Source organism: Branchiostoma lanceolatum, chromosome 12, assembly GCF_035083965.1.
Source record: "Branchiostoma lanceolatum isolate klBraLanc5 chromosome 12, klBraLanc5.hap2, whole genome shotgun sequence".
Taxonomy (NCBI): Eukaryota; Metazoa; Chordata; class Leptocardii; order Amphioxiformes; family Branchiostomatidae; genus Branchiostoma; species Branchiostoma lanceolatum.
Genome location: NC_089733.1, coordinates 18,271,146 through 18,286,779, shown reverse-complemented (window position 1 = coordinate 18,286,779; position 15,634 = coordinate 18,271,146). Strand labels below are relative to the sequence as shown.

The following is a 15,634-nucleotide window of genomic DNA, read 5'->3' as shown; positions in this document are numbered from 1 at the left end:
CAGGGAGTTTGATAGGTTCTACAATTTTTCTATTGCCGTATTGGTCAAGTTACTATACTTTAAGTGTGACGTAAATCATATGCGTAGTATGAAACGTTCTTAATGGAGCAAATTATTTTCCTTGTGTTTAGCACTGTTTGTCTTCCTGTACGGTCTGTCTGTCTATCCGTCTCTTACCAAGCTTGCATTTTGGTATCTCTGATTATCTTATTACTCCGGAAAGGAGGATGACCTCCTGACGGGAGTATTAGAAATGCTTTTGTTTCATATTCGCAGCTAGAGCTCACGATTCCTTTGTTATATCGATGTGTAACTTGGCATATCGTTTGCTAGGTTGGGCGTGATGATGCACGGTGTCTTTTTGGTACCGTAACTGCTTTTATCGTCCAAGTATTATCGTAATGCACCTCTATATTGACATGCATGTATGCATTGTTTCCTTATCAAATCAGGGCCTTTGACTTCACACCTTACATCAAGATCCATTTCATCTTACAACTAGCCGATCAATAGCAGAGGAAAATAACAAAACACCTTAGCCACAATATAAACTCTTTCAATACTTCACGGAGAATTGTGTCCTACGGACTCTTGTTTGTGCCGGTAGGTCTTCGCCGGGCCAAAGCCCTGGTGGAACACTTCAGGACACTGTTCCAGAGGTCACTGATTGTGTCACAGGAGGTGTTCCTGATCAACTGCATGGAAGCGGGGTCTTCTGGGATACGCCAACTTAGAGAAGTGCTGGCTACATTTAGGGACGATATGCTGAAGGTACAGACTATAGGGGTGCTTTCTGTAATTACAATATTCCTTCTAGAAGGTTGTTCCTCAATCCACTGTGACAAATCAGTAATATGATTGCAGGAGCTGTTGTTGAAAAGATAATTGTATCACTTCTTCCTTAAAACAACTTTTTAGGCCATCGCAAATGTAACCCTTTATGTAACCTTTTTTGTTGCACGCTGATAAAAGTGCATTTTGTCTGTATGCAGCAAAGACCACAGGTCCCAAAGGTCTGCATCCAATTGTCGAAGACAATTGAGGGTTGGAGGGAGGAGAGGAAGGCGTTCCCAGTGATGGGATGGCAGTACTACCTGACAGCGGTCAGGCAGGCAATGTTCTGGAACGTCAAGGAACGAATTGTACAACTGGCGTCATCGTACCTACATGATGAGGGGGAGGTAAGTGTGTCTTTGTAACCCGGAGCGTGCAATAATTTTTAACTTATAAGTTTTATGTTCTTTTCAGTTGTTTAAAGAATAATATCTATTGGTAACTTCAAAATGCCGGGCTTTTTGATATCAATTATATAAGATCTGTTTAGACCCAGACAAGACATCTGAAAAGTATCGTAGCGAATGCATTTTCATCTTTATTTGCTCCGTAATTACATTTAGATCATCTACCTACGCCACAAAACCGACTCGTTGGTAGTTTTGGACCCCCAGTGGCTGTTCACATCGGTTTTCGGATCCTTGCTCGCTCCGGACAACTTCCCTATCGACAAGATAAAGCGGACTGCCCAGGACTATGTCACCCTTGAGGAGATCACCCGTGTCTTCAGTGCCGTTGCCGACATCCCTCTGCTGATCAAACTCCTCCAGGACTTCCAGCTCTGCCACACGTACGACGGTCGCACCTTCATCCTCCCCAGCCTGCTGCAGCAGGAGATGGAAGAGGCGGTGTGGTCTCCTGTGTCCAGCAGCAAGGCTGTGTACTTCGGTTTGCAGATCCGAGGCCGCACGGAGATCGACAGCTTCTCGTGCGACCTGTTCCCGCGGCTGCAGACGCTGCTGATGCAGGCGCACCCGGACAAGCTCAGACGGCCTCTCCTGTGGAAGAACAGCGCCAAATGTACCGATGGGAAGGCCGAAGCGCTGCTGCAGATCACACAGGACAAGAGGCAGATCAATATCTTCGTCAGGAGCAACGATGGCAGCAGGTGGGACTGCGGCTCCATCATGGACCTCCTGAAGGACATGACGTACCGCCTGCTGCACGAGACCAGCCCAGGAGCCAGGTCACGGGACATGGTGCTCAGCGCCCTGGAGCTCCGGGAACACAGACCGCAGCCTCACGCCTACAGCATGGAAGAGGTGGAGGCGGCGGCAGCAAAGGGCGAGAACCTCGTCCATCCTCAGAGGAACATCCCGGAGAAGGTCAAGGATCTCCTTCTGCCTCTCGGCAACTTGAGAGGTGAATGATCTCATTTTGACGCGTACGGGTTAACATTGGAAAAAGTTCCAGCATTGTAGATTATTAGCTGTCTAGATGAGTGTTTCTCAAGTCGACATCTTGGTAATGTTGTATTGCAGATTGAAATATCATCAATGGCTGATCAAGCACATATTCTTTTGTACCCAGTAGATTGTCACGATACGAATGCACAAGAAAGGAGTTTAAGAGTTTTAAAGCACTGTAGTTTCCAGGTCTCAACGTGGAAATAGGAAAGATCTTTGGATGATTGACTTTTCCTTTATGACTGGCATGTCAGAACGGATAGCCCAGGAGAGGCCGGAGATGGTGGAGACTGTACCTCTCATCAGCCCCAGGGAGGAGGCGGAGGAGGCGGAGGAGGCGGCGGCAAAAAGCGAGAACCTAGTCCATCCTCTCTATGTCCCGGAGGTCAAGGAGGTCAACGATCATCTCGGCAAGCTGAAAGGTTGGTATGCTTACTTTTACGGGTCGACACAGGAGAACTGGAGTAAATGCCGGAAAAAGCATTTTTGAATAAGATTGACACGTCATTTCTTTCCCATGGCAATTTGATTTTTTGGATGGCTGATTTTCGACTGATTTATAAACAAAAATTGTTCCTCTCCTGCAGTGGTCGACATATGTGTTGCTTCAGAATTGACACTAGTGTGGTAGTAATGACTGCAGGTGGTAACACTAGTGAGACTTGTGTTTTGTTTTTAAATTTTTCCAATATCGATCATTAACACAGTTTCTCTACTTTTCTGACAAAGTGTCAGCAGAAGACCTTGAAGATCTGATCAAGCGAAACTACCCACTGCTGAGGAAAAGGCTGCAGGTGTCGGACCTCTTCCCACATCTCATCCAGAGGGGCTTCTTGCAAATTGACGAGAAGGAGGACATCGACAGTAGAAGAACCAGACGGAGAAAGGCCGAGGCTCTGCTGGATCTCCTGAGTCAGCAGGGAAAGTGCACGTGCGATGAGTTCGTGGAGATCCTCAGGATTGGAAATCATGAGCATCTTGTAGGCCAATTGGCATAAGGGCCATGAAGGGTAAGCTCATTTCAGTTAAATCCGTGCGTACAGTATGCTTAATCATAGGGGATATGGAGTTGGCTCTATAAAGATATGTTTCTTTGGAACAAGACAAAAGTATATACATACACACAAAATGCTACTTTGAATCTTGGGATTCACATACGTACCTCTTCATATACACGATGTCATTAGGCATGCTGGGACGGTTAGCCCAGAAGAGGCCGGAGCTGGTGGAGACGCTGCGTCATATCAGCCCCATCCTGGACCACCTCCGCACTGATGACGTCATCAACAAGGAGGAGAACGACCGCATCCGGGCAGCCAGGACTCCCCAGGATGCAGCGCGCGAGCTTCTGGACATTCTAGAGGCCAAAGGTGAAAGTGCATGTGTCAAGTTTCACTCTGTCCTTGAAACATGTGATGAGCATGCCGCAAGCCTACTTAAGGAGAGACCGGTGTCTGAGGAGGGGGCCCGGGCTACATCAAGTTAGATATTAGATTCTGCCGCAGTACTTTTGTTGTAAGACTTTTATTATTCGACTAAGGCAAAATTCTAAAATCAAGTTATTATCTTTGTGATCTCATCGTGCCGTATTAAATTTGCCAAGGCGGGCGTTACAGGGTTTCATGAGCTTGTGTGCAGCTTAGAGATGACCATATACATATTTCTATCTGGATAATCTAGTAAATTCCTTTTTTGGCATACTAAAAATGCTAAAGATATGCTGCAAGCCTTACACCACAGAGTCCTATACGTAAAGCAACCGATAAACCAGGGACATTACTCTATCACCGTTCTTTTGTTATTGGCCTTAACCGCTTTATTTGTGAGGCCCTTGTGCAATATAAAGATTAATAATGTTAGCTGCGGCCATATAATGATCGAAATATATCTTCGTTTGTAAATAGTTTAATCAGGTTGGTAAGTCTCTGAATAAATTGATACACTCATGTACGCTTGGGACCGCATTGTGGATGCCGTTCCCTGTAACCGTGTATATAATGTATATAAATACTTTGCGTTTGGGAACGCATCTATAAGCAGCGACACCTGTACTGCAGTGCAATGTGAACCAATTAGAATTGCCTTCATGAAGGAGACAGATGGTCACCGAAATGTCGGTTGAATAAATCACTTGGTTGTACAAAAATTGTCTTTTTACTCCTCATATTTTCTTATCTAGTAAGGCCACCAAATATACAGTTCCAATGTTTGCATCATATATTTGTATTCATGCTTTCAAGGTTTTCTATGATAACTCTCATGACTAGATTCTGGCTAGCTAGGAAAACCGAATGTGTAACTTTGTTTGATTTTCATTCGGATATTTGATGAATTAAGCATACCATAGACATTTCCAATTCTATCAGACAACGTACACTTAGGTCAGAGCACAACCGTACGCACTCTGGCCGATCACTAAGAGACAATATGCATAGAAGAGACCTTTTAGTTTGTTAGTCATAGCTTAAAGGTTCAACCGTTCTATACATTAACAAAAAGCATACATTCAAATTTAATATTTGCCTTTCTTTGTTCACTAATCAAGCCGTGTATCTTGTATTCAAGCATTACTATTTAACTATATAACTAGCCTTTCGTCCTTAAAGTACTCCATACAGGTGGCGATCAACAATCAGTGGTGTACAATACAACTGTATGATTTTGATAAGAACATTTAATTGTACCTACAACAGGTAATTCAAATTACGCTAGACAGTAAGTACTTAGAGAGCTAGATCAGAGTATGCAGCATTTCTATAGTGACTCGGGCCGATTCTAAATGTGAATAGAGCAAGTAAATCCTGCATATATCAGCCCTCGTATCGAATTTCACCGGATTTGTCCTAAAAGTGAAAGCTTGCACAATTTGAGAAAAAGCGTAGTCAAAATGTGACAGGACCCAAACCAAGACAATATCCGAAAAATAACAAACTGATTAGTTCCTCTTGATAGTGAACAGAAATGGAAACGTTTTTGCCACCTCTGCTAAATCAGCCCCCTACTCAGCCCACTACAATTTATCCACTCCGAGAGGCTTCCGGAGAAAAACACTGGGGGCGAGTGGGCTCTACCAGGCTTTCTGCGGCAAACTCTACTCCCATAGTGGACGTACTCAAATCTGGCCAAAATGTGTGCTCTTTACACCCGACTCTGAAACCTGGTAGAGGGTTTATATCGATAGTTGCTGTATGGCCGCAACTACTGAAGAAAGATGACGAACGGACGGAACTGAAAGAAAGTTAAAATAAATATCATTTTATTTTGTTTTTGACCCAGCAATAACCAAAAGAAATTAAATTAAGTCTTTCGGAGAGTTTTATTCTATTTTTCATGCTGTCGAAAACCGTGAGGGACAACCCACTAAAGTGTCGACAGAAGACAAACGCACTATCTGGAAAATCAGGTGAGCGGATTTACTTTTGACCACTTCAGATTCACCTCTGACCCCTCCACACGACGGAAGGACAAAGCAGCGCGAGTCCCGGTTTACGTGAAGATAAAAACTATCATATGAAGCAGGTAAGAGTTGCAAACGCACACCCAAATATTCTGATACGGAACGTAACATTTTAGGCTATATTTTTGGAGAGGCTATCACCGTAACAGTTTAACTTATAGTCTATTTCTGGATGTGAATATGGTAGAATTATGAAGGGGGAGGGGGGCGAAGACAACCATACGCACGACCCTCCTGAACAAAGAGATTTGTTTTCGTCACATTCCAAAACCTATAGCGTTTCGTGATGTAACTGTAAGACACCAGTTCTATTTTTTGGGATCAGGAGACAAAGCTTCATAATTGAAATGTCATACCGTACACAGCAGAGTTAGACATAGACTTGGGTGTATGTTTGTGTTTGTTGGTGGGTGGAAAGAGGGGGAGGGTATTTACACGCTGTTTTCCACAATGTATATCCCGGCAGAAGTGCAAGGTATGCTTGTTGGCATTAGAACGGAGTAATATCAGACTCATGTCAGATTATCAGTTTGAACTCTTTACGATTTCTTTTTTGATAAACCGATCTTTTCCCGGCCGCCCTCTCACAATTAGTTGAGGGAATTTTATTGATTTCTCCCGACGTCATTTGGGGTCATGATAGTCGTCAGGTTTAATTATTAAAGTAATAGTGTCATTCTTCGTCATATGAAGTAAAATTAAATTGTTTGACTGTTCATATCCCCTCCCCCAATAGTAATGGAAGATTCCAGTGGTGAACATTCCACTGGGAACGAGATGGACCATCATAGAGACCCTGAGAAGGAGATGAACCATGCTGGGCATCCTGGGAAGGAGAGTGACAGCAGGGAGACCCAGACAAAAGACAAGGGCCTGCAGCAAGAAACGTGTGATGTGAACTTTTCTCCAAAGTCAACCTCACGGGTACATGAGAGCAGAGGCAATATGGGAAGGCGTGTGGTTAAACAGACTGGTGAGAAACCCTACATGTGTGGGGAGTGTGGGTACAGGACGAATCTGAAGCCTTCCTTATCCCGACATATGAAAACCCACACAGGGGAAAAACCTTACAAGTGTGACCAGTGTGACTATTCTACTATACAGAAATACATTTTTGATTTACATCGTACAAAGCACAGTGGTGAGAAACCCTACATGTGTGGGGAGTGTGGGTACAGGACGAATCTTAAGCCTTCCTTATCCCGACATATGAAAACCCACACAGGAGAAAAGCCTTACAAGTGTGACCAGTGTGAATATTATACTATACAGAAATACACATTTGATATACACCGTACAAAGCATAGTGGTGAGAAACCCTACATGTGTGGGGAGTGCGGGTACAGGACGAATCTTAAGCCTTCCTTATCCCGACATATGAAAACCCACACAGGAGAAAAGCCTTACAAGTGTGACCAGTGTGACTATTCTACTATACAGAAATACACATTTGATATACACCGTACAAAGCATAGTGGTGAGAAACCCTACATATGTGGGGAGTGTGGGTACAGGACAGCTCTAAAGCACCACTGGTCCCTACATCTGAGAACTCATACAGGGGAAAAACCATTCAAATGTGACCAGTGCGACTATTCTGCAGCACAGACATGTAATTTAGACAGGCATATAGCAGTAGAACACAGCGGTGAGAAACCCTACAATTGTGGGGAGTGTGAGTACAAAACAGTTTGTAAGTTTACCTTAGCACAACATATGAGAACCCATACGGGAGAAAAACCCTACAAATGTGACCAGTGCGACTATTCCGCAGCACGGAAATTCACTTTGGACCAACATCTAGCAAAACATACTGGTGACAAACCCTACATGTGTGGGGAGTGTGGCTTCAGGACAGCTCAAAGGTCTAGCTTATCACGACATATGAGAACCCATACAGGAGAAAAACCATATAGCTGCCATCTGTGTAACTACTCTGCAGCTAAGAAATACCACCTGTCTAAACATTTGAAAACACATGCGAAAGAAACTAAATCTACATGTGTGACAAATGTGCAGCACACAACTTTGTAAGGAATGTTCCCTCCAGAAGCGTATTTGTGTGTAATGACAATGAAAACAATAATTAACCATGCTAACTATAGTCAATGTTTACCTGGACCCCGTAAATACTCTGTAGGAAAGAAAGGTATATATATAAGGTGTATATATATATATATATATATATAATATATATTTATTTGTTTTTGACGTTCACTGCAGAAACGTTTGTGATCACAGGATTACCTTGGATATGTTATTATCGGTTTTCTCACTTGATTCAAATCAATTTGTGCGAAAGAATAATCTAACATTTGCAAAAAAGCATATTTTATACACTAAATGTTCTATGTGTTCAATGTGATAACAATAAATGTTATTGTTATACTTACATGTTCAAGAAAATGGCGTTATTCTGGTAGATATGTTTTCACGCGTTAAATACTTGAAATATGGTAAATATGTTTTTGATCATCAGAGTATCTACACGTTTTTTACATCGAATACTTGACATTTCTAGTGAGACTCGTTCGAAAGTATGAAATTAAATTCACAACAATAAGCATACTATGTATAATATGCATGACTTATTATTCTATTCACTTGTATTCTCACTAGTTTAGTTCATAATTTGAATATATGATACTGTTTGAGAACCTTGCGTGATTTTGGATCTTATCTGTAAGATGAATTGAGTGTTAGTAAATCCAAGGAGGTTAAATATATTTGGTACATCTAATGATTTGGTGTTGGTTCATTAAGTCTTGCTTAAGCGTCATGCGACGATCTGTGGTTTGACCCGTTGTGACATTTGTATCAGGTATGTGACCTTTCACCTTTACCTCGTCGGTTAGCTGACGTCCGCCATTTTGATTTTGCGTCATAGTCATCGGAATCACCTCCTCAGAACTGACGCGATTTTTACGGAATTCCAGAGATCGTGGAGACCGCTAACCACCATAAACATACAGGTAAGACCTTTAGTTGTCTTTAATGCTTCTTCGTTTGTGCTTATATTAAAACTAAAGTGTGCTTGTGGTCGGTAGTTGATGGGGAGGGGGGCATTTGATGTAACAGCTGCCTTATCGATTTGTGTCTTCAATATACCATTAGAAATAGTGCAGAAATAATGAACTATGTTTTTGTATCCTCTGAAAAATATTGCGGACTTGTTGCTGAAAAAGGAGTTGATTTCTCAAGCTTAAACGGGTCCACTATTTCAAATAGTAATTCGACGAATTTCTGATGTAAAATCCGACTCCCGTGTCCTTTTCTGATTTTTGAAAGAAGTAAATATAGTTATATTTCCCTTTTCTATATGTTCTTTCCATCATTTTAAGGATGGCGAAGTTAACATGTGGGCTTCCAGTTAAAGAGCTTCATGTGGAACAAACTGCGAACGAGACGCACATCAAGGAGGAGACGGGAGACACTGGATGGCAACAGGGTAAACAAGAGAACGTTGGTGAGGACCAGGAAACCTACGACTACTTCGGCGCAACCCAGCCAGCCGGACATCCGTGTAACGAGACTTACAACAGTTGGAAGCAGGCAACAGACACGGGACGGCAGCGGGACGGGGAAAAGGACGTTCCAAACGACAAAACGTTTGGTGTAAGAACAGAACTGGGAGATCCCAGCTGCATGCATTCTACTGGAGAAATGTGTGTTAGACAGTCTGGGAAGGAGAGTGTTAGCAGTGAGACCCAGAGAATAGACATGGGCCTGCAGCAGGAAACGTGTGATGTGAACTTTCCCCAACCCGACAACAGGCCAACCTCACAGGCACAGCAGAGCAAAGGCAATGTGGAAAGAGGTGTAGTTAAACGCAGTGGTGAGAAACCCTTTGTGTGTAAGGAGTGCGGATACAGTGCGGCTAAAAAGTCCCGCCTATCCGATCATATGAGAACCCATACAGGAGAAAAACCTTACAAATGTGACCAGTGCGACTATTCCGCTGCACGGAAATCCACATTAGATGTACACTGTACAAAACACACAGGTGAAAAACCCTACATGTGTGTAGAGTGCAGCTACAGGACGGCTAAAAAGTCCCACTTATCCGAGCATATGAGAACCCATACAGGAGAAAAACCTTTCAAATGTGACCAGTGCGACTATTCTGCCACTAAAAAATGCCACTTAGCTAGCCACCTAACAACAAATCACACGCACAATTATGAGAGACCCTACAGGTGTTGGGAGTGTGGGTACAGAACAGGTAAGAAATGTCACCTATCCGAGCATATGAGAACCCATACAGGTGAAAAGCCCTACAAATGTGACCAGTGTGACTATTCTGCTGCACGCAAGTCCCATTTGGACCAACATCTAAGAAAGCATACTGGTGAGAAACCATACATTTGTTGGGAATGTGGATACAGGACGAGTGAAAAATCTAACTTGACTCGACATATGAGAAGCCACTCAGGTGGAACACCCTACAAGCGTGACCAGTGCGACTATTCTGCAGCACAGATGTCCACTTTTGACCGACGTCTAGCAAAACAAACCGGTGAGAAGCCCTACATGTGTGGGGAGTGTGGGTACAGAACAACTCAAAAGTACTATTTATCCCGGCACACGAAAGTCCATACAGGTGAAAAACCTTACAAGTGTGGCCAGTGTGACTATTCTGCGGCACGGAAATCTCATTTAGAACAACATTTAGCAAAACACACGGGTGAGAAACCCTACAAGTGTGGGGAGTGTGGGTACAGAACGGCTCAAAAATCTCACCTATCCGACCATATGACAACCCATACAGGTGTAAAGCGTCACCAGTGTAACCAGTGTGAATATTCTACCACAAAGAAATCTACTTTGGACAAACATATAGCAAAGCACCACGACTATGGAGCAGGAAATTAAACGCTCACCTATCTAAATATGTGAGAAAACATGCCAAAAGCAAACCCGTCACATCTGGGACCAAACTGACTCCAGTATCTTGTACAATAGCTTTAGGTGCCGTGTCTATGTACCCCCGTTTAAAAACAAAGTCACTGTTCTGTTTGAGGGGACTTAACACAATGTTGTACAGACAGAATCAATATCGCACGAATGTTAACATGTAGTGCATTTCTGAATGTGTTGTTGTTTACCTTGAATAGTGGATGTGTTCCATAGAAAAATGTATAAGATGAACTTTAAATGTATTGAATAACAGAGATTCTCTTGATAATTGAAGTGTCGATAGAAAGTGAAGACAGACTACTTTTGTCATGGCTGATTAGCCTCCAACCAGGCCCAATGGATTGCAAAGACCGTATCCAACTGGAAGAAGGAGCTTTCTTGGGTTGCAAAACGTACTTCTTCTGCCAGTTTGATGCGGTCTTCGCAACCTATAGATCTGCTTGGAGATTAATGGCTGATGGGAAAGATCTTTATGCCAAGTCGTCCATGTCCTCTCCGCTCTATTCCTAGAGTCTCTCTCTCTCCTCTAACATATGTTAGCATACGTGTTCATACTTTTATACATTTTGCAGCGGGCGTGAATGAGAGAGCCATGCATGATTCTGAAATCTCAAATATTAGTCATAAGGGATGAGGTAACTGAGTAACAGTCCCACGGGGAGCACGTATACGGAACGTAAGCGTTGAAGGTTGTGTTTGTGTATTTTTTGTTTAAACCTTTGTTTATTCATGATAAGCTCAAATCGGCACGCAGGCCGCTTTTCATTGAGGTCATGAGGGAAGAGGTAAGGGCCAGATACAATATAACAGAGATACACAGTCATTTGAGTCCTAATAACTCTATCAACATATATCATTACATATTTATGGTACAACAATATACAGTTTATACAACATACAACATAAAGTTGGGCGAAAGCTGGTTCATGGTCCGTGTCCGTTCGTTTAGTTCATTTCCGTTACTTCAAGAGTCTCTTAATTTAAGGTTTAATATCTCGTATATAGGTTCATAAAGTCATGTCCAAAGACATATGCAACGGCTGTTACTCTGATGCAACGCTGACCAAAGAGAACAAAAGAGATTCGACAGTTAACGTTACATGTATAATAGGTTCAAATAGCAGGCTAAATGCGCATTACGTTCTGAATACGTGCTCGCAGGTGGCAGCCTAACGCTGTCTTGCACAGCCTTGCACATAATTAGTCATACACACGTGTCATGTGCCAAGTACATTTTCGGAAAACTTAACCTGTAACTAAACTCGATACTTATTCCTACATTAGTAGGCTGGTGAGGATTATGGCAAATGTGCCCAAGAGAGCATCTTGTGTAAAATTAATTCCAATACTATGGATGTAGATGTACGTAGGTTTACGCCTTTTAGTAACACTAGTAGTTTTAATGATGCTCTGACCCAAGTTAAACGTACTTACAAACCCAAGAGTGTTGGTGATTCTTCATGTTGGCGTTTAAGATATTACAGTCTAGATTAATGTTGGACATTGGTAGGGAATGGTACACTTCAAGGGGCTCAATCCATTATTAGGGGTAGATGGGGAGGGGCGCACGGTAACTGATCTGACTGGCGATCATAAACATGGGGGCGGGTGTTCTTCTTTCATACTGCTCAGCCTCTAGAGATTAGAGATTACTATTGACTATTGACATAACAGAAAGAGGTTCTGTTTCTAAACAACAGTATAAAATACATATATGTCCAGAGTTTATGTTAGCGCATACCCTTCCAGTAGGTGTGTCTAGTCTGGATTTGAAGGCATTGACAATCTCAGCTGCTACCACGTCCACAGGAAGGCTGTTCCAGAGGTTAATTGCCCTGACAGTAAAGAAGTTACATCTCGTTGAGTTCTTGGCTAGGGGTTTGGGGATCTTGTAGGGGTGACCCGTGGTCCGAGCATCAGTCTTTAAGTTAAACAGTCTGCTTGACAGTTTGCACATGTACAAGTGTTAGTTACAAAACAAGTGACCGGTATGGATAGATAAGGGAAAATGAAGGTAAAGACACTAAGGAATGTACGTAACTGATTTTTTATGTGCAAAAAAACAACAAGTGAATTTAGCGTGTTACTAAATATCTACATATACACACGGACGTGTGGGGGTGGCTCATTGCTGCAGGGTCCCCCCCAGTTCAGGTTTGAACTGGGAGAGGGACCCCGCCTCCGCCACACCAGGCTCAAGTTCGTTCCATTCTTTGCCCGAGGAAGAACGAGAGCCTGTAGCATTTGTTCCTGCACGCGATGACCACCAACATATCTTCGGTCACACAAGGCCCTTTTCCCTGATCGAAACAGTTGCGAGGGCTAATGTCCAGTTTGAGCTATTAGTAGAAATAAAGAAAGATTTGCCAAAACCACAACAGTAAAGCGTCGGCGATCTGTGGTTTGACCCATTTTGAAGTGCTAACCAGGTTTGTAACCTCTCAACTTTGACCCGCCAGTGAGCTGCATTCCGTCATTTTGTTTTGCGTTATCTTCTCTGAACTGACGCGGTTTTTTTACTGAATTCCAGAAGTTCTGAAGACCATCAGCAACAACAGAACTTCAGGTAAGACCTGTTCTTGTCGTTAATGCTTCTTTGTTGGTGCTTATTCAGCGGTTATTATACCAGTAGAATTATATATGTTTTTGTGGTCGGTATATTATTTGAAGGTGAGGGGGGGGGGAGGCAGTGGCACTGTAAAGCATGTAATATATAGGGAGAGAGGTAACACAGTTTGAACTTGGATGCCCAGTTTTCTATAATTTTGGCCGTACTAACCAAAAGACCCTGGGGACTGCGAATAACTACCGTGCTCGGCAAAAGCGCAAAAAATGCCTGGTGCTTACCTGCTTTGAAGCTGAATGTCAGAATTGTGTCCTATTTTTCACTTCAGCTCTTTACGATTTTTGTGCCTATTTCATCAGGCGGCTTTTTAGTTTTCCCCATTGGTTTTCGGTAATATTGTTATACTTCATTAGAAGAAATGAATATCTGTTTTACTGTCCAGAACCCACCCCTCCACCCGTTGCAGAATTGGAACATTCCGATGGAGAACGGTGTGCTGGACCACTTTGCGAAGGAGATGGACTGCACTGGACACCCTGGGAAAGAGAGTGACTGTACTGAACAACCTGGGAAGGAGAGTGACAACAGGGAGACACAGACAACAGACACGGGCCTGCAGCAGGAAATTCCTGTGCAGCAGGAAACGTGTGATGTGAACTTTCCCCAACCTGACAACAACCTAACCTCACAGGTACAGGACAGCATAGGCAATATGGGAAGTCCTGTGGTTAAACAGACTGGTGACAAACCCTACATGTGTGGGGAGTGCGGGTACAGGGCAGCTCATAAGTCATTTTTAGCTCGACATATGAGAACCCATACAGGAGAAAAACCCTACAAATGTGACCAGTGTGACTATTCTGCTGCACAGAAAGCCGCTTTGGACCAACATCTAACGAAGCACACGGGTAAAAAACCGTACATGTGTGGGGAGTGTGGATACAGAGCTACTCACAGGGCTTTGTTAGCCCGACATACGAGAACCCATACAGGAGAGAAACCATACAAGTGTGACCAGTGTGACTATTCTGCTGCACAGAAATCTAATTTGGAACAACATCTAGTAGTACATACTGGTGAAAAACCCTACATGTGTGGGGAATGTGGGTACAGGACAACACAAAAGTCTGCCTTATCCCAACACATGAGAATCCATACAGGAGAAAAGCCATTCAAGTGTGACCAGTGTGAATATTCTGCTGCACGGAAATCCGCTTTAGACCAACATCTAACAAAACACACTGGTGAGAAACCGTTTATGTGCGATAAGTGTGGATACTGGGCGGCTCAAAAGTCTGACTTATCTAAACATATGAGAACCCACACAGGTGAAAAACCTTACAAATGTGACCATTGTGACTATTCTGCATCAGTGAAATCTAGCTTGAAACAACATTTAGCAAAACATACTGGTGATCAAGAAAAACCCTACATGTGTGGAGAGTGTGGGTACAGGACAGCTAAGAAGTGTCACCTATCCGAGCACATGAGAACCCATACAGGTGAAAAGCCCTACAAGTGTGACCAGTGTGACTATTCTGCAGCACGCAAATCCCATTTGGACCAACATCTAAGAAAGCATACTGGTGAGAAACCATACATTTGTTGGGAATGTGGATACAGGACGAGTGAAAAATCTAACTTGACTCGACATATGAGAAGCCACTCAGGTGGAACACCCTACAAGCGTGACCAGTGCGACTATTCTGCAGCACAGATGTCCACTTTTGACCGACGTCTAGCAAAACACACCGGTGAGAAGCCCTACATGTGTGGGGAGTGTGGGTACAGAACAACTCAAAAGTACTATTTATCCCGGCACACGAAAGTCCCTACAGGTGAAAAACCTTACAAGTGTGGCCAGTGTGACTATTCTGCGGCACGGAAATCTCATTTGGAACAACATGAAGCAAAACACACGGGTGAAAAACCCTACAAGTGTGGGGAGTGTGGGTACAGAACGGCTCAAAAATCTCACCTATCCGACCATATGACAACCCATACAGGTGTAAAGCGTCACCAGTGTAACCAGTGTGAATATTCTACCACAAAGAAATCTACTTTAGACAAACATATAGCAAAACACCACGACTATGGAGCAGGAAATTAAACGCTCACCTATCTAAACATGTGAGAAAACATGCCAAAAGCAAACCCGTCACATCTGGGACCAAACTGACTCCAGTATCCTGTACAATAGCTTTAGGTTTTATGTCTATGTACCACAGTTAAAAACAACGCCACTGGTCTGTTTGAGGGGACTTAACACAATGTTGTACAGACAGAATCCATATCGCATGAATGTTAACATGTAGTGCATTTCTGAATGAATGAATGAATGAATGAATGAAAAGTTTATTTACGTGTCATGCGCCGTAGGGCGCCCAGCCCATGCGGGCTTATAGGACACCGTATAGGTTACATTGATTGCATAAACAAAAGATCGAGATTACA

The 15,634-nt window shown here is 43.1% G+C and overlaps 2 protein-coding genes and 1 pseudogene across 2 annotated transcripts; all 3 read left to right on the top strand.

Moving 5' to 3' along the window:
- LOC136445816 (zinc finger protein 585A pseudogene) overlaps nucleotides 1-15,634 on the top strand; it is a 39,000-nt pseudogene that overhangs the window by 19,876 nt on the left and 3,490 nt on the right.
- Nucleotides 3,418-7,731, top strand: LOC136445817 (zinc finger protein ZFP2-like). Its single transcript, XM_066443960.1, has 2 exons — nucleotides 3,418-3,610; nucleotides 6,434-7,731. Exons 1-2 carry the CDS (start codon nucleotides 3,418-3,420, stop codon nucleotides 7,729-7,731), a joined length of 1,491 nt encoding a protein of 496 aa, XP_066300057.1.
- Nucleotides 9,039-11,536, top strand: LOC136446400 (zinc finger protein 436-like). The gene has a single exon (XM_066444751.1). The coding sequence runs from the start codon at nucleotides 9,040-9,042 to the stop codon at nucleotides 10,567-10,569; it is 1,530 nt and encodes a 509-aa protein (XP_066300848.1). The 5' UTR covers nucleotide 9,039; the 3' UTR covers nucleotides 10,570-11,536.